We start from the raw sequence: 20,322 nt of genomic DNA, 5'->3' as shown, positions 1-20,322 counted from the left end.
AGATTTTGCATTCCACAAGTTAGATATATTCCTAAGCTCAACCTAAATCTTTTATCTGTCTCACAATTGTCTGACCATGGATGTAATGTTTTCTTCTTCTCTCGTGGATGTCGAGTGCAGGATCACCAGTCAGGGGAGCTGATTAGGGAAAGTCATAGAGAAAAAGACTTGTACTACATGAATTTTTTGGAAATACCCAAGAAGACATTGTGTTGTAACTTTCAAAAAGTTGACTTAGATGTATGGCACAAGAGACTTGGACATCCTAGTGTATCCAAGCTTCAATTTTTTTCAAAGATGTTTTTTTTTTTGTAATTTTGAAACTTTTACATGTGAAAAATGTATTCTTGGAAAAATAAAAAGATTACTCTTTCAGGAAAGAACCTTTGTCTCTTCACATCCACTTGAGTTAATACATTCAGATGTATGGGGTCCCACACTTGTTATTTCAAAAAGTGGCTTTTATGTACTATGTAATTTTTGTAGATGATTATACACGACATACTTGGATCTATTTTCTCAAACATAAATCTGAAGTTTTCTCACACTTTCAAATATTTCATAATCTAGTTAAAAATCAATTTAGGAATGATATTTCAATTTTTTGCACTGATTAAAGAAGAGAATTTTTGTCAAAAGAATTTAAAGATTATTTGAATCTATATGGTATTACACATAAAAAATCATGTCCTTATACCCCACAACAAAACGGTTTAGCAGAAAGAAAACATAGACATATTATTGAAACTACAAGAACTTTTCTTATCACACATCAAGTTTCGAAGATTTTTTGGGCTGAAGCAACTTTAAGTGCAATTTTAATGTCATCTTCTTTATTAAACAATATTTCACTTGTTGAAAAACTTTTTAAACAAATCCCAGATTACTCTAGGTTAAGAGTTTTTGGGTGCAAATGTTTTGTTTTTTTCGACAAAAATGACAAACTCTCTCCTCGTGTTATTTCGTGTGCCTTTTTTAGGATATGCAAGTCATAAAAAATGCTATAGATGTTTTGATTTCAAAACCAAAAAATTGTATGTATCAAGGAATGTGTCCTTCCTAGAAAAAGAAAGTTCTTTTGAAAGTGAGAACTCTAAGGAAATAGATGAATATTCATTTCTGTTGGACTTAGTTCCAAAAATTGCTGAAAGTGATATAGATGAGAGTCAAGAAGAGCAACATGATACGACAAACACAGAATCATTTAGTGATCATCCAAATTGTATTCAATACTCTAGATGAGGTAATTTAGAGAAACTATGTGCTCTTGAAAAATATATTAAAGGACGGGACCAAGTGTCCACTAGAAAGTCGTTTAGAGTTTCTAAAGCTCCCAAAAAATGTGTCATATGAGTCTTTTTAACTCTTTGTTTCTCACTCTATTCTGTTCTCAATACACCAAAGTTTCCCATTAACCTTTTATCACTAAGTATCTTTACTGAGGACCTTAATAATTTTCTAAACTTTTATCATTCTTATGTTGAGGATCTTTGGTTGTGGATATGAAGACAAGGGCTGTATATTTTGAGAATAATTCAAGAATTGATGTCTAACATTTCTCAGCTGTTATTTCGTTTTGAGCCCATTTTATTATTGCAATTGAGATAAAGGCATTTGCCTTTATGAAAAATGTAGTTTTTTGTATCATGATGCCATCAATGCTAAGCGTGGTCAAGTAATATCAAAACCTTTTGGCTTTAAAGATCAAAATACTTGAGGTATTTATAGGATTAAGGTGTTTGTTTTTCCATTGTTTCTGTTGTTTTGAGGGATGAGGAATGTGTTTCAAAATAGATTGTGATCCATTGGCTTGAATTGGATGGGCTGACCTTTTAAAATGGCCTTATAAAGGTTAGTAAAGATGCAATTGGTGGAGACAGGGGCTTTAATTGGGGGTCTAGTTTGTCTTCTTCTGAGGGATAGTTTTTTTTATTTGGTTTCTACCTGACATCTTGTTGAGGTTTTGAAATGGTCAAGCCTTGCAGTCAGTGGTATGTTATGGTAGTGGAGGGCACTTGCCGTCATATGAGATTATGAGTGCTTACAACATTTAAATTTTCCTATTTTCTGCAAGCATCGTGAGGATTTGAGGACAGCATTGGTATTTCATGTCACAGTGAATGGGAAGATATTGGAGTGTTTGACAACCTTGTGCATCTCTAATGTTATATATGTTTCAAAGGGAAAGAAGCAGGGTAGGCTACAATGGTTATGTAATAAACACACTTTTGGCTATCAAAGACGTAGAAGAAAGAATGGATACTCTATGATGAACTAGTGTTTCGGTGTTTTCTGGTGCTGATCATTGGTAGGTTGGCTGATGTCCTGTACCTTAGTGTCTTTTCTGCTGACAGATTTTTTATTCTTAAAAATCTTTCTGCTTTTGTACTTGATTAACTGCAGCTATTATTATGCAAGTAGCAATAAAGAAGCTGAGAAATTTGGTATGGGATTGTTGGCTTGTGGCTAATATGCTTTTTGCTACTGGTTAGAACTGTGATCTCTTGTATCTATGGAACATCGTGTGCAGATGAGGATGCACAGGGCTGTTGGGCTAGTGGTCCTGGTCCTTGGTTTCTGCTCATAACAAATATTTGGTCCATTGGGATGGTTGTGGCAAACATTAAGCACATTTACGTAATGGCTCTGGCCCAATCTTATTCCGTATGTGTAATATGGGGCTTGTCTTTTCCTAACATGTCTGCTATATGGGGCTGATGAGCCACAGACTGTAAATTAGGCCTGGTGTTTGTTTTACATTTATAGCTTGTATCAAAGGTCATCCTATTTCCAAGCACATATAGAAACTTGCTTGGTGTTCGTAGACTAAATTCCTATTTGATTCAGTCTAGTAGGACAGCTTGTTTGCAGCTTATTAGCCCAACGCTATGTAACACAGACTCTTCTAACAATGCACCGTGTCGCACCTGCACCCATGTACCCGTGTCGCACCCGCACCCGCACCCGCACCCATGTGGGTGCAACACTTGGACACGGCTTCCTTTGTGTCTGGTGAAGTCAACCACACTGAGGTCCATTTCTGTCCAAAAGTAGATTCAGTTAACCCTAACCGAGTCCAGTTTTATCTATATTATATATATAAATACATAATGCACACACATACATGTAGTGTTAACTTAAAACTGTTAAAATATATATAGCCTCCCCGCACCCAAGTTTTTTTAAAGTGCCACATCTGCACCTGTATCCACACCCACACCTATGTGACATAGGCCCAAAGTCATGTGCTTATTAGCCCAAACTTGCTTGGTGTTATACATGTTAAGATGGTTTATGCATGTGCTTATTAGCCCAAAGTCACTCTGTGAGCCAAACCTCTTTTCTGCATTCCTTTTTATTTTGTTGCCATTGCACATTACATTGATCCTCCACTTGTTGGTACCTCTTTCAAACCCTTGGGCAAGATGGCCATATGCTATTCATAGTTCAAGATTGGTCCTTGACCTTATAGCATACTCTCACCAGTATAACCTATTTGTTATTGTACCTTCTCTGCGAAGGCCCATCACGATTCTGTAAGTGATGGTTGATTTAACGTACTAAAATTTTCATATCAACTTGAGAAATGAGGTGTCATAGTCTCGACTTTGAAGTTGCTATTGTGCACTACTCTTTGCTTGAATATGTCTAGTTACCCTATCAACTGAATCTTGGAGCAGAAAGAAATAAGTGCATTTCTATTATTGCTTTTCAAATTGGAATAGACTTGCATGGATGGTATATGAAATAGAATACTCTTGCATTAGTATGAATAAGATTACTTTCTAGTTCTTTGGTGTCTTCATGAGGATTGAAAAATAGAATAGAACAAGGTTGCCGGTCGAGAAGTAGGAGCGGGAAGTGCGGCACTTCTAAAAAAAATTAGGAAGTGGGAAGCGCAAAACGACTTAGAAGCGAATGAAGAATTGTATTAGAAGCGGCAAGAGAATCAAACTGAAAGCAACCTAGGGATCAAACCAGAAGCTAAAAATGATTCGAAAGGGGAAACAAAGAGAGAATCAAGTGGGAAGCAAATAGGAATCAAACATGAAGCGAAAATGTAATTATATTTTTCTTAATTAACCAATTTATAAAATTTATGTTATCATGGACAAAATAAAGCATGAGTACATAACATTCAAGCTGATCTATTAATCTCAAAACTGAATCATATATGCAAGTGCAATCATTTAAAAAATGCATCCTATTGTAGACATTTAATAATGAACCCCTCTGCTCCTTTGTTTTCTAGTTCTCTCTTTTGTTTACAACAAAAAATGGAACCAAGAGAGAAAGAGAGAGCAAAACAAGTTACAAAACCAGAAAAAATGGGCAACAGATACATTTGCTAAACAAGTGAAAAACAGGAAAAAAATGTAGAATCAACAGAACATAACAGAAAAAAAAGAAAGCAAAGCAAGGGAAGAAGATGTGCAGGCCAGCAGGGCAGAGAAGAAGAAGAAAAATGCAGGGCATCAGGGCAGGGAAGAAGAAGAAGAAGAAGCTGAGAGAGAGAGAGAGAGAGAGAGAGAGAGAGAGAGAGAGAGAGAGAGAGAGAGAGAGAGAGGACATGTCTGCACGTCACCAGAATGTTGCTTCTCACGTCGCCTTAATGTTGCTGGAAAATCTCATACTGTTCAATCCCTAAATCTGTGCCTTTTGGTTTTTATATGGGGTTATGGATTTACAAGCCAAATGACCTTTTTGTCCTTCAAAATTTGTTTGAATTTTAACCGTTTTCCCTTTTTTTGGGCTCAAAAGGTAAATTTAATGATGTCAAAACGCAAACTTAAAGTGAGTTTTGATTCCCGCACTATGGGAAACACGGTTCCAAAAATTAGGAAACGAGATTCCCTTTTTAGGGGATCACATTCCTAATGTAAGGGAACGCAATTCTCTTGTGACTAGAAATGTGGTTCCCAAAATAAGGAACCATGTTTCCTTTGCAAAGGGAATCACACTTCCCTTATATGGGAAAGCATGATTCCCAAAAAATGTAACGCTTTCCCGTGCATTTCGGAAGCACTGCATTTTGCGCTTCCGAAACATGTTTCAGGGAAGCGTGCTTCCAATAACCCTGGAATAGAAACATTCAGAGCCTAGCATGTATTCTAGTAGAAAGACCTTTTGCGTAGGGGTAATGAATGAGAAGCTGTATTTATAGCTTGTCAATGTGAAGCTTACTGAACTGCTACCATAATACAATCTGTTAGTACATGATCTATGGCTTGCTTAAGCTGCTAACTGCAATGATCAGATAAAATTGGATGATGATAGGCTAGATTTTTTTGCTTTAACTAAGCACTGGTTCATCTACGTTTCTGTTTCATTATTATTGTTATGATCATTAAACACTGTTGTAAGTTGTCTAATTGTTCAGCTCGTACAAGCATTAATTATTACAACCTGTAGCCTGAACATTCCTGTGTCACGTATTTTGGTTCTTTAAGCTTTATAACATGCTACTATTGCCAACCGATCATCATAATTTCCCATCATAATTTATGGTCATGGTCTGCAGCCAGACTGTTAAGGATACCACATTCCTTTTTTCACTTTGAATTTCTCTCTAATGGAATTCTACTTGTTCTTTTTTATTTTCCACTGCGTGAATTGCCAGGTCTTCCAGCCATCCAACAAGTTTTCACTTCTGACATTCTCGGATGCATTTATGCTTCACTTTAACATTCTTGGATGTATCCATGTTGCAATTTTAGCAGTCTCCTAGACACTTCTAGGTCCCTAATGCATCAGTATTAAGATGGATGGACACTAATATCTAAACTAAGACATCTGGATGTGGCCTTTGATGCACATCTTTTAAGCCATAGAGTGTCAAAGAGAATGTTGATTATGGAAACATCATTTGTTATACATGGTGTCGAGTATGTGTAACACTGTCAAATTTGGATACTCCATGTCAAACACAATGCCAAGCTTTGATGCTTCATGTTGGGCACAGTGAGTATTGGACACTTTCTTTCATGTGTATGACACTTAAATATCTCTGCCTCACTTGGAGGGGGCCCTCATCCTCCAGCTTTCTCATTGAAAAAGGCATCTCTGTGCACTTAATTGTCGGACTTGTAGGGCTCCATAGGCATAATATTCTTTCATTTACTCCCCGTCCCACACACTTTTTTCCCGTCACTTCCCTTACCTTGATGTGTGTGATCTAGATTTATGGCATGTGCTTACCAAAACTTTCCGGAATTTCAATCTTTGGCTGGTATCTAGAAAGAATCCCAAATACAAGAGTGACCATTTAAGTATTGAGATACCCTTGGGGATAAATCATTGGTTGATGCGTCAACATGCTTGTGATGACAAGCATAACATTGGATGAGACTGACTTGGGATCCTTTGGTTTTTGAGGACTATCTAAAAGAACAATTGTTTTTCTCCTTTAATTATTTGAGCATGCATATTGTTGTTATTTGTTTATTTTTTTTATCTAGAATACCAACCATATTGTTTTGTTTTCTGTATATTTGTCCATATTTCATATGAATCTTAATTATCAATAAAAGAATTATGTAATGGAATTATAGTAGGAAACATTGACATGTTAATGCATTGCATTGTTTAGGTTTACATATCTAGTTTCTTAAGCTTTTTTCTTCTTTTTATATTTATGTTTCTAGTTTCTACGACTCAACATGTCCAACACTGTATTCTCATCTTCAACACTGACGGCCATGTCAATGCCCATGTAACATAAACTGGAGGGAAATTTTGATAATCCTTTTGGGATTGTTCTTGTTTTCGCATTTTCTTGTTAGCCAACGCTTTTGTGATAAAAATATGAATGTTCTTCCACCCATCCAATGAACAGTCTTGTGGTTCCATTTTCATTTGATTTCTTGCATGTATAAGGATCAATTTCATATCTGAGGGGCAGTGTTGAATTGGTTTGTTAAAAAATGATCAGGCTTTTGCTGATCAGACTTTTGTTTTGTTACTACAGGGATGTGATGGAGATCAAAGAATCAGAACGTAGAGCTTGTATGCAAGCTGAGATGTTGAAATCTGCTTTAGATGAACACGGCCTGGAGTTGCGAGTAAGAGCAGCTAATGAGGCTGAAGCTGCATGTCAACAAAGGCTTACTGCAGCTGAAGTTGAAATATCTGATCTAAGGGACAAATTGGATGTTTTACAGAGGTTATATTTCTTTTCTTGTTTACTTGATGCCTATATGATGCACTATAGTTCATCCACCTGAAGCCTGACATTATTATTATTTTATGATCTTCCATTAATTTTGTGCTGCATATCATACACATTGCTAGTTATGTTTTTATGGTTCCTTCATTGAGATTTAAAGGATTTCTCCGTGGACACCCTACCCTTCTTTTGCTTCTATGTTAATATTAAAAACAAACGTCCACAATATTTGTATGTACCACTGTCACTAATATTTCCGATATTTTGAAAATATCGCGATATTATCGGATATTTCAAGGTAGCCGATAATATTGGGAATATATCACAATATTTTCAAAATATCACCAGAAACAAAATATCACAATATATTTTAGAAAAATTCTTTTATTTTTATTTTTTATTTTTTATTTTTTATTTTTTATTTTTTATTTTAAGTTTGCATTTCCTATTTTTTTATTTTATATTTTAAATTTAAAACCTTTAAAACATGTTTCTTTATATTTTTGAAAGAAAAATAATGCAAAACTTATTGTTTTCTTAGCTTTTTTGTTGTTATTTATATTTTTTCAATTTTTTAAACTCCCAAGCAGTGTCGTGAAAAGCGTTGAGGCGTAGCGAGGCGTTCCACCAAAATTTGAGGCGAGGCGTAAAGCATAAGCCTCAAATTTCTTTTTGAAAACTTTAAAAAAACTATAAAAAAAATATAAAAATGCAAATAAATAAAAAATTTCTTTATTGATGAAGTAACAACCAATAAGAAATAGAAAATCTCAAATAAGTACTAAGAAATATGAGATTAACATATAAAAGTAACTAAGAAACTGATTACATAACTGGAAAACTAATTATATAATTGAAAAATATAATGTCCTATAAAGCAACAACCAATAAGCAATAGAAAATATCAAATAAGTACTAAAAAGTATGAGATTAACCTATACAAGTTAAAATATATGAGATTAACATATAAAAAGTAAAGAAACTAATAAAAAGTAAATAAATAAAGAAACTAATAAATATAACATATAAAAGTAACTAAGAAACTGAAACTGATTAATAAAAGTAACTAAGAAACTGATTACATAATATAAATAAATAAAGAAACTAATAAATATAACATATAATAAATATAACTCCCAAGATTTTCTCGAGATTTATCAACTTTTGAAAATTTCTCCGAGAAATTACCTTTAACGATACAGGTGACTATGGTATGTACACGGACTCACCTGCAATTTGTGAAGTGAATTCAGATAATTGTGTGGATACTGTTTTTCAACTTTCTTGGAAAAGGTGAAATGACTTTTATGTTCTTTTTTTTGTCTTCTCTTAGCCACATAAGAAAAGTAGACACCTTGTTGAAGTGATAATGGTTACTCGTGCCCACTAGATCAGAATCAATGGCATATGGGACCGAGTATGCTCATGCTCCAGGCAGATGTACTGCCTTGACAGAATGACTTGCTGCTTCATTTCTTCCTCACCTCTTCTTCTCTGCCTCCTCATCCTCCTCATCCTTCTTTTCTCTCTGCATATTTCTCCCTTAACACGATAATAAAGCTCCTCTCTAGCGTCTTCAACCATAAAATCCATGTAGTGCACTGCACATGGGCACCAGAGAAAACCTTTATATTAATTTTGAACTAGTCTTCTTGCAACCTTGAAATGCTTTTATCACCTCTAAAAATATGACAACCGACACTTTGTCCTCATTCCAACATGTTAATAAACTTCAAAAACATCACTCACTCAGGGCTTGTGACCAAAAAGTTTATCAAGTTACATTGTCTAATGTCCATCCATCCATTTCCCATAATGGTGCGACTTTCAATGACTTTCTAAAAATACACAATTTTTTTACTTTTACCTCTAAAATGACTTCAACATTTTTCTCTCGAAAATGATAAGAGCATCTTATAAGCAGACTCTGTGCTGTTAATGTCCACCTTCTCAATGATATGCCTTGAAGCCATTAGTAAAACGTATGCTAGGTTGGGCACGTGGGGTCATTTAGCCAGGAAATAACTGCCGATTCTTTTCCCTGGACCCATAAACTCTCTGCTCTCCTGAGCCAATTCCTTTCATCTTTTTTTTTCTTTGGGGAAGGGGAGTACAGTGTTGGCTACCACTAGTACCTGTCACGAGAGCTACACCTTTGCACTGGTACTGCTGAAGAATTTTCATCTTTTCTTCGTGACTACTGTTAACATTGCTTTCAATTCAACAATCAAGTTTATAAGCTTTATAAGCTTTCAACAATCAAGTTTATAACATTGTGAAGAATCCTTGCAAACAATCAAGTTTTCAAATAACTTGATACTTCAAATACTCAAGACACAAAATAAATGCAGTGTTTATAAGCTTTACACTACAAAAGAAGTGCAATAAATGCACGATGTTTATAAGCTTAAGGAGACAACTCCTTCCTGTAATACCTTCTTACAATGGGCTCACATAGCCCTTATTTATAAGCATACTTAAAGAGTCGTTGGGCTATTCCCAACGGTTCTTATTAGAGACGTTGGGAATCAGCCGTACAAAAATATTACATAAAAAAACAAAAATAAGAAAAAATAAAAAGGAGGAATTACAATCATATTAAAAAACATGAATATGCGTAAAATATAGAAATAACTAAAATACCCCTACAGCTAATACATTGTCTTATGAATTACAATTTAACACCCCCCCTCAAACTTAGGGCAAGATGACCGAAAGTTTGCCAAGGAGGAAATAGAATCGCGAAGCACACAAGGCTTTGGTGAAGAAATCTGCCAACTGATATTCTGAAGTTACATATGGAAGATCTATAACTCTTTTCAGTTACACTTCTCAAACATAGTGACAGTCCATCTAAATGTGTTTAGTCCGCTCATGAAAAGTATGATTTTTGGCAATGTATATTGCACTCTTGTTATCACAACATAGCTTGGTGGGCCCTTCTATTGAGATCCCCATGTCTTCTAATAGTTGATGAATCCATACAATTTTCATGGTAGTAGTCGTCATGGCACGATATTCAACTTTTGTTGAGGATAAAGACATTTTTTGCTGCTTCTTACATTTCCATGAAATCAACGAGTCTCCTAAAAACACACAAAAACCAGTGGTGGAGTGACGGTTATTTGTGTCACCTCCCCGGTCAGAGTCAATATAAGCAATTAATTTTAATTCAGAAGAAGATGATAAGAATACTCTCTTGTTTAGTGTGCCCTTTATGTATCTCACAATCCGCAAGCTGACACTCATGTGAACTGATGTTAGTGCATGTTGGAACTGACTTGCAGTATGAATTGCATGAGAGATATCTGGTCTAGTAATACTAAGATACATCAAAGATCCCACAAGTTGTTTGTATGGGGTGGGATCAGAGAGAGGAATACCATCATCAATCTTCATTTTGGCTCTTACTATAACAGGAGTTTCACAAACCTTATCATCCGTAATACCTGACCTGTCAATAATCTCAGAGGCAAGCTTAGTTTGAGATAAAAAATACCCTCTATGAGAGTATGCTACTTCAATACCCAAAAAATAAGTTAGAAATCCCAAATCAGACATTTCAAACCTATCATTCAAAATTGATTTTATGCTTTTAACCCTTTTAGAATTACTTCCGGTTATAAGCATATCATCCACATATAAGAGCAGAATGACAATCCCTGCATTGTTTTTTCTAACAAATAAGGCAGTGTCAGTGAAATAGGAAGAAAAACCATTTTCTAACATTACGGAGTTAAATCTATCATACCAAGTTTTGGGGGCTTATTTTAAACCATAAAGTGCTTTTCGAAGACGAAGCACTTTCCTTTTGGGAGTATATATTCTTGGTGGAGCATCCATATATACCTCTTCATTCAGATTACCATTAAGGAAGGCGTTTTTAACATCCATTTGATAGATGTTCCATTTGTTGATTGAGGCAACGATAATGAGATATCAGACAGTGACCATTCGGGACACAGGGTCAAAAGTTTCTTCATAATCAATTCTGTATTTTTTACTATATCCTTTTGCAACTAATCGAGCCTTATATTTCTCAAGAGATCTATCGCTCTTAGTTTTTACCTTAAATATCCATCTACACTCTATTGCTTTCTTACCCTTAGGAAGATCTTGGAACTCTCAAGCCTTTGCTCTGTTGAGAGCTGAAAGCTCACATTCCATTGCTTTCAGCCATTCATCATTCTTTTTGGCTTTTTCGAAGTTTCTGGGTTTTATATAGGAATGAATGACGCCAAGGCATACTCTATGTTTAAGAGTAAACAAATCATATGAAATAAACCTAGAAGGCATCTTTCTACTTCTCTTAGTTCTTCGTAGGTTTTCATAATTTGTTGAAATTGACCCACTAGGTTCACTGAATCTTTCAATTGCACTCCTAAAACTGTTTTTATCTCTATAGGTATATGTTATAGGATCTCTCAATGCTTCTTCATTTCTATGTTGAGAGATAGGTGGACGGGAAGAGTCATCTTCTTTATCCTTGACGTCATTATGAATGAAATTGTCATCACTATCATCATCATGTGCTAACATTTCAAATAAAAAAGAGTAATCCATGTTTTCTTCAAAAGGTTCACTCTTTCAAAACCATTAACATTTTTCAGAAAATTCACATTTCTGCAAACATATCGCTTGTCACAATTAATATCATAACAACGAAACCCTTTTTGGGTTTCGGAATATCCAAGAAAAACGCAGGCAATGACTTTTGGTGAAAGCTTGTCGTTCTTGTCAGTAAGAACGAAGCATTTACAACCAAAAATTCTCAACCGACTATAGTCAGGTTCTTTGGTATACAATTTTTCAAAAGGCGAGATATTGCTCAAGTTTTTAGAAGGTACCCGATTTATCAGATAGACAGATGCTAAAGCCGCTTCAGCCCAGAAACCTTTTGGGATGTTTTGAGAAACAATTAATGTTCAAGTTGTCTCTATTATATGTCTATGCTTTCTTTCGGCTAATCCATTTTGTATAGGGTTTTCGGACAAAATCTTTGGTGAAGAATACCATGATTTTCAAGATAATTTTTGAATTCACTTGAAAGATATTCTTCACCAGAGTCAATTCTAAAAAATTTTAGATTCCCATTAAATTGATTTTTAATCATCATATGATAGGTTTTAAAAATCGAGAAAACTTCATATTTGTGTTTAAGAAAATAAATCCAACAATATCTCGTGTAGTCGTCAACAAAAATAACATAATATGCAAGGCCTCCTTTTGATAGGATGAGTGTCGGTCCTCATACATCCGAATGAATAATTTCAAAAGGTCTTGTTGTAAACATAGATTTTTGACAAAAAGGCAATTTTTTCATTTTCCCAAAAATACAGTCGTTACAAGTGAAATCACTTTTACAAAACGGGTTCTTTGAAATTTGAAGGGAATCAACATAGTATAAATCACCCTTCCTAGAGCCTTCCTCAATCAATCTCCCGGACCGACGATTCTGTATCCAACATTTGTTAGATGAAAACTTTATATCACACTCATGATCCGAGAGTTGAGAAACAAAAAGCAAATTTAAGTTTAATTTGGGTATAAATCTAATTTTTGAAATAAAGAACCCTTATTTTTCAAATTTTTCTATTCTTTTTACTTGAAGAGGTGTTCCGTCCGTGGTTGAAACAAAAGATGGAGAGAGATTTTTTGAGTATTCAGAAAAAGAACTAAAACTTGGGGTCATGTGAAATGAAGCACCCGAATCTAAAAGCCAAGAGGTCTTACCGGGAGGAGAAGAGGTTGACATGGTGGCTCCGGATATAGCCCCTTTTAGAAGAGGTTGAAGTGCATCCACGATTTGTTGCAATGAGAGAGCTCAATTTGAAGATGACGAGCACTCTTCCTTTTGAGGTTGGGATGTAGTAGCCTTGGCAAGTAACTTTTTCCACTTTGGGCAAATAGGCTTGATATGCCTCGGTTCCTTACAAAAATGGCATAAAAGCTTGCTATAATCTTTCTTCCCTCCTTGACCACTTGAGTTTTGATTCTTGAAGTGAGGAGACTTGTAGGTCCTTAAGTTGCTCTATGGTCTTGAGACATCATTAACTCTTTCATTTTGTTTATTATTGGAAGGTGTAGCTAGAACACTTGGGTTGTTCTTGCTTATACCCATACGAGTCTCTTCCCCACTTAGTTTAGTAAGGGAAGTGAAGGCGGATAAAAGAGAAGACCGGATTTGTTCGAATTCAGGCCTAAGCTCATTCAAAAAATTAAAAAATATATCTTCTTCCAATTGTTTATGACGAAGCTCTACGAATTCTCCACTCCACTTGGGTTCGAGCATAGCAAACTCATCCCAAATAGAAGAGAGTTTGGCAAAATACTCCTTTATAGTTATCTCTCCTTGATGAAGAGTTAGCGCCCTATTTTAGAGGTAATATTTATGGGACAAGTCCTTAGAGGTGTACAGCTTCTCAAGGTACTCCAACGCTTGAGAAGCCTTCTTAAACTTGATAATATTGACATTAATTCTTGTTTCTACGGATGAGAAAATCTATGAGAAGATTTTAAAATTCCTCATCTCCCATTCTTCATGCTTTTTGGTGTAGTCTTCAAGAGCCTTGGCTCTTTCTTTGCCTTCAAAGATTTTTATTTCTCTTTTCTCCATTAAGGTTATCTTTGGCTCCGGTTCGGGAATCGAGCTTTGGACATAGCCCCAAAGCGCTTTCCCTTTAATATAAGCCTCCATGTTTCCGGCCCAAACGTGATAGTTGGACCCATTGAGTTTGAAGTCGAGAGAAAAATGAGAGTCTTTTTCACCCATTAGAGAGGAGAGATGATGAAAGAGAATACGTACCACAAAGGATTTTTAGACCTTTCTTGATAGAAGAGTCTTCTAAAATATTGGATGAACAAGGGGATCCACTTCAATCACCAAAAAATCGAAGGCATGCTTTTTGAGGCACCCCAAAAAGTGAGAATCCACACGATCTTTCTTTCTCCAACCTTGCTTTGATACCATGTGAAGAATCCTTGCAAACAATCAAGTTTTCAAATAACTTGATACTTCTCAAATACTCAAGACACAAAATAAATGCACAATGTTTATAAGCTTTACACCAGCAATGAATCCACAGTGTTTATAAGCTTTACACTACAAAAGAAGTGCAATAAATGCACTGTGTTTATAAGCTCAAGGAGACAACTCCTTACTGTAATACCTTCTTACAATGGGCTCACATAGCCCTTATTTATAAGCATACTTGAAGATTCGTTGGGCTATTCCCAACGGACGTTGGGAATCAGTATTCCCAACGGACGTTGGGAATCAGCCCAACGTCTATCTTTTTTAAACTGTGTACAACAGTCAGTGGTTGACTGTTGTACACTGTACACAGTCAGAGTCAACCACTAACTGTGTACAAAAATATTGCATAAAAAAACAAAAATAAAAAATGAAAAAATTACAAAAATAAGACAAAATAAAAAGGAGGAATTACAATCATATTCAAAAACATGAATATGCGTACAATATAGAAATGACTAAAATACCCCTACAGCTAATGCATTGTCTTATGAATTATAATTTAACGGGGTACTGCTGAAGAATGTGCATCTTTTCTTCATGACTACTGTTAACATTGCTTTCAACACTGTCATTGCCTCAAAGTCCTCAGCTTGCTCAGGATGCACCTCTTCTCATAACTCAAACATATTCTACCTCCATTTTTTATATTTTTTATCCTTTTTCTGTAATTTTTGTACAGCAAGTGGCTTTATGACCATTTTCTAGAGGTGCATTAGGCAACATTTTACCTTGTACCAAACAAATGATACTTCATTCCAAATATTTTTACATGAAACTCCCTCTCATAATGCTTCCATCAGTTAACAAACCTATTATTCTCATAGACAAAAACTGCAATGTTCCCGAGCCGGGTCTCTAGAAATTTGTGGAAAATTAATTTATGACAAAAACTCTTTCAAAAAATTTAGATTCTATGATACCAGATCCTCGAAATTAGGAAGAGGATAGGTGTAGCTGAAGAGATTTGAGAGAGAGAATGGGGGAAGATGGAGTAGACAGAATTGGCTAGGAGATATATGTTATTGAGAAGGAAAAGTAGTTATAAAGGAGGGAAAAGAGGATAGAGTGGCGGGAATCTCATTCAAGGAATTCTAACTGAGATGAGCCAATTTCCAGCTAGGAATTTCCCTAATCAGAGCCCAATTCCTCACTAGTATTACTAGAGAGGCCAAAAACTCAAGAGAGTTCTATTGTATTAACCAAAAGATGCTAAGCTCTATGAGCTATTCAAAATGACAATCTTGCCCATGAATACAAGTATGTATGCCCAACCCAAGTACATAGACCCAATTCAAGTAACAAAACTTGATCCCATACTAAGAACATAAAACTAAACCAAGGGAGCCTACCAGATCCAACTTAGGCTTGTATGATTCTACTTCTTACCTCATGGTTTTAAGCCTTTGGACCCTCTTCTACCTTCAAAAACATAGTATGGATCTAACCTTGGTTAAGATGGATGAGGCCAATACTTCAATATTTCACACAAATCTGGCACAAGGGTTGGATTAAGGAAGAGCCTACAAAAATTGGGCTCGTGGAGAAGAAATTTCTTTTGTGTTTTTGGTGTTAAAATGATCATTTTTTTGCTAAAAAGCCAACCAAAGCTGGCTGGACAGCTTAAAAGACTTGCTGGAATCACACAATTTGTGCAAATTCCGACTCATACTATATAGCACAATACACCCATGTATCATGCAATGTGGGATGGTGCAACCCACATAATCATTATTTAACGATTGTTAATGGTGCATCGTATTGCATGGGGGATTGATACCAGGTGTTGAATCAAAGTGCCATATATGTCCTCATTGTTCTAAAGGTTCAGACCTGAAAATGGTGTGCTAAGAGCCATATATGACATCCTAGATAACATGCTAGGAGCTATGGACGGTCTGGTAGGAGTGGGATGTTGGGGATTGCATGGATGTAATGGACACATGCTGGGAAATTTTTGGTCCATCGATCCAACATGTGAAGCAGCTTCTGATCTATGCCAACAGTTATTTGTTGAGTGGCTTATGAGCCCACACACATTACAAATTTACAAGGGATTCTAGGAGCATTACCATGTGGCTAAGTAATTATAGGTGAAGGAGATTCCCTGGCCGATATTAAATGTGCCTCTGCCAGCCAAAATATTGATTATTTTCTCTTGTTCAATCAAATTGAGATCTTCATTCTCTGTTAAATTGTAATCCATATGACAATGTATTTTATAATATATATTTTATATGTATAAAAGAAGATACATATACATATATATTTCATATATATGTACATGTATCCATCTACTTATATATATAATATATATTTCTTTCTTGTATTAGCTGTAGGGGTATTTTAGTCATTTTACACATATTCATGTTGTTGAGTATGATTGTAATTCTTCCTTTTAATTTTTCTTATTTTTGTAACTTTTTCTTTTTACTTTATCTTTTTTTATGTACTATTTCTGTACACAGTCAGTAGCTTACTGTGTATAGTGTACAACAGTCAGCCACTGACTGTTGTACACAGGTAAGAATAAGAGAGGGCTGACTCCCAACGGCTCTAATTAGAGCTGTTGGGAATCAGCCCAACAACTCTTATGAGTTGCTAAAGCTTATAAATAAGGGCTGTAAGCCCATTGTAAAGTGGTAATTTCAGTAAGGAGTTGTCTCCTTAGGCTTATAAACACTGTGCATTTATTGCACTTCTTTTGTGGTGTAAAGCTTATAAACACTGTGCATTTATTGCATTTCTTTTGTGGTGTAAAGCTTACAAACACTGTGCATTTATTTTGTGTCTTGAGTATTTGAATTTTCAAGTTATTTGAAAACTTGATTGTTTGCAAGGATTCTTCACATGGTATCAAAGCAAGGTTGGAGAAAGAAAGATTGTGTGGATTCTCAATTTTTCAGGTGCCTCGAAAAGTGTGCCCTCGATTTTTTGCTGATTGGAGTGGATCTTTTTGTTCATCCAATATTTTAGAAGACTCTTCTATCAAGAAAGGTCTAAAAATCCTTTGTGGTACATATTCTTTTTCATCATCTCTCCTCTCTAATGGGTGAAAAAGACTCTCATTTTTCTCTCGACTTCAAACTCAATGGGTCCAACTATCACGTTTGGGCCGAAAACATGGAGGCTTATATTAAAGGGAAAGCGCTTTGGGGCTATGTCCAAAGCTCGATTCCCGAACCGGAGCCAAAGATAACCTTAATGGAGAAAGGAGAAATAAAAATCTTTGAAGGCAAAGAAAGAGCCAAGGCTCTTGAAGACTACACCAAAAAGCATGAAGAATGGGAGATGAGGAATTTTAAAATCTTCTCATAGATTTTCTCATCCGTAGAAACAAGAATTAATGTCAATATTATCAAGTTTAAGAAGGCTTCTCAAGCGTTGGAGTACCTTGAGAAGCTGTACACCTCTAAGGACTTGTCCCATAAATATTACCTCTAAAATAGGGCGCTAACTCTTCATCAAGGAGAGATAACTATAAAGGAGTATTTTGCCAAACTCTCTTCTATTTGGGATGAGTTTGCTATGCTCGAACCCAAGTGGAGTGGAGAATTCGTAGAGCTTCGTCATAAACAATTGGAAGAAGATATATTTTTTAATTTTTTGAATGAGCTTAGGCCTGAATTCGAACAAATCCGGTCTTCTCTTTTATCCGCCTTCACTTCCCTTACTAAACTAAGTGGGGAAGAGACTCGTATGGGTATAAGCAAGAACAACCCAAGTGTTCTAGCTACACCTTCCAATAATAAACAAAATGAAAGAGTTAATGATGTCTCAAGACCATAGAGCAACTTAAGGACCTACAAGTCTCCTCACTTCAAGAATCAAAACTCAAGTGGTCAAGGAGGGAAGAAAGATTATAGCAAGCTTTTATGCCATTTTTGTAAGGAACCGGGGCATATCAAGCCTATTTGCCCAAAGTGGAAAAAGTTACTTGCCAAGGCTACTACATCCCAACCTCAAAAGGAAGAGTGCTCGTCATCTTCAAATTGAGCTCTCTCATTGCAACAAATCGTGGATGCACTTCAACCTCTTCTAAAAGGGGCTATATCCGGAGCCACCATGTCAACCTCTTCTCCTCCCGGTAAGACCTCTTGGCTTTTAGATTCAGGTGCTTCATTTCACATGACCCCAAGTTTTAGTTCTTTTTCTGAATACTCAAAAAATCTCTCTCCATCTTTTGTTTCAACCGCGGACGGAACACCTCTTCAAGTAAAAAGAATAGAAAAATTTGAAAAATAAGGGTTCTTTATTTCAAAAATTAGATTTATACCCAAATTAAACTTAAATTTGCTTTTTGTTTCTCAACTCTCGGATCATGAGTGTGATATAAAGTTTTCATCTAACAAATGTTGGATACAGAATCGTCGGTCCGGGAGATTGATTGAGGAAGGCTCTAGGAAGGGTGATTTATACTATGTTGATTCCCTTCAAATTTCAAAGAACCCGTTTTGTAATGTTGTCCAACAAAAGGATATTAATGCGTGGCACAAGAGACTTGGACATCCAAATATTGTAAAAATTTCTCATTTAGCTTTTGTTAAAAGTCTATTTAAAAGTGATTTCACTTGTAACGACTGTATTCTTGGGAAAATGAAAAAATTGCCTTTTTGTCAAAGATCTCAAGACCTTTTGAAATTATCCATTCGGATGTACGGGGACCGACACTCGTCCTATCAAAAGAAGGCTTTGTATATTATGTCATTTTTGTTGACGACTATACGAGATATTATTGGATTTATTTTCTTTGTTGAAAGAAGCACCAAACCCTAGGTAGAGAGAGATAGAGGGAAAGATAGAAGAGAGAGAGAGAGTGAGAGGGAGAGACGGCTGCACAAAGAAAAACACTACACCCTTCATTAGGGCATCTCTCTATGTTAAATAGAGAGAGGCTAAAAAGACTAATTACATCTAAGCCCTTTATGAAAAAAAATAATTTCAAATAACCTCTTATATAAAAAGACTTCACTTAAAACCACCTATTCTCAACACTCTCCCTCAAGCTGGAGCATAGATATCAATCATGCTCAGCTTGTCACAACATTTTGAGAAATTAGGTCTCGCCAGGGCTTTGGTAAAAACATCCGCTACTTGATCTTCGGAAGATACATGATCGGTGCAGATAAACCCAGCTTGAACCAGGTCACGAACATAGTGACAGTCAACTTCAATATGTTTAGTCCTTTCATGAAACACTGGGTTGTTGGCAATATATGTAGCAGCCCTATTGTCACACATCATCAACATAGGAAGGGATACTTTCTCCTGAAGCTCGGTCAAGACTGATTTTACCCACATAATCTCAGTTGCAGTCTGGGCCATTGCTCGGTATTCAGATTCAGCACTCGACCTGGCTACAACGGTTTGTTTCTTACTCCTCCAGGTAACAAGATTTCCTCCCACAAACACACAAAATCCAGATGTTGACTTCCTATCTTCGACAGATCCTGCGTAATCTGCGTCAGTGTAGGCAACCACATCCAACGATGGATTTCGTTTAAACAAAAGACCTTTACCAGGAGATGACTTTAAATACCGAAGAACCATCATAGCTGCATCCCAGTGAACTTTTGTAGGTTTGTCCATGAACTGACTGATTTTATTCACGGCTAATGAAATGTCAGGTCTAGTAACAGTCACATTTAGCAACTTAGCCACCAAGGATCTAAAGCTGACACTATCCACATAGTCAGACTTCTCATCGAACATGTGAGTTTTGGGATCCATTGGAATATTAGCTGGCTTAGCTCCTAGCATTCCAGTCTCTTTTAATAAGTCCAACACATACTTTCTTTGAGGCAACACTAAGCCCTCTTTGTTTCTTGCAACCTCGATACCCAAAAAATATCGAAGGTGACCAAGATCTTTAGTAACAAAGTGCTTCTGAAGATGATCTTTTGTTGCAAAAATATCTTGGGCACTGCTCCCTGTTAATATGATGTCATCGACATATACCACCATAACAACAATTCCAGTGCTGGTTTTCTTGATAAACAAGGAATGATCTGAAGCTGACCTGACAAATCCAAAGCTCGACATTACCTCAAATAATTTGTGAAACCATGCCCGCGGACTCTGCTTCAGGCCATAAATAGCCTTCTTCAACTTGCACACCTTCTGA

The 20,322-nt window shown here is 35.9% G+C and overlaps 1 protein-coding gene across 2 annotated transcripts in view; it reads left to right on the top strand.

Annotated features, from left to right (window-relative positions):
- The window catches only part of LOC149816543 (E3 ubiquitin-protein ligase BRE1-like 2), a 76,146-nt gene that overhangs the window by 22,610 nt on the left and 33,214 nt on the right, over nt 1-20,322 (top strand). For both annotated transcript variants that reach the window (XM_089988169.1, XM_089988168.1), the window contains exon 13: nt 6,968-7,162. In XM_089988169.1, the coding sequence (XP_089844295.1) occupies nt 6,968-7,162 (195 nt within the window). The remainder of the gene's footprint in view (nt 1-6,967; nt 7,163-20,322) is intronic.

The sequence above is a fragment of the Nuphar pumila genome, chromosome 14, assembly GCF_984573655.1.
Source record: "Nuphar pumila chromosome 14, dmNupPumi1.hap1.1, whole genome shotgun sequence".
Classification (NCBI taxonomy): Eukaryota; Viridiplantae; Streptophyta; class Magnoliopsida; order Nymphaeales; family Nymphaeaceae; genus Nuphar; species Nuphar pumila.
This window is presented reverse-complemented; position numbering and strand designations above follow the sequence as displayed.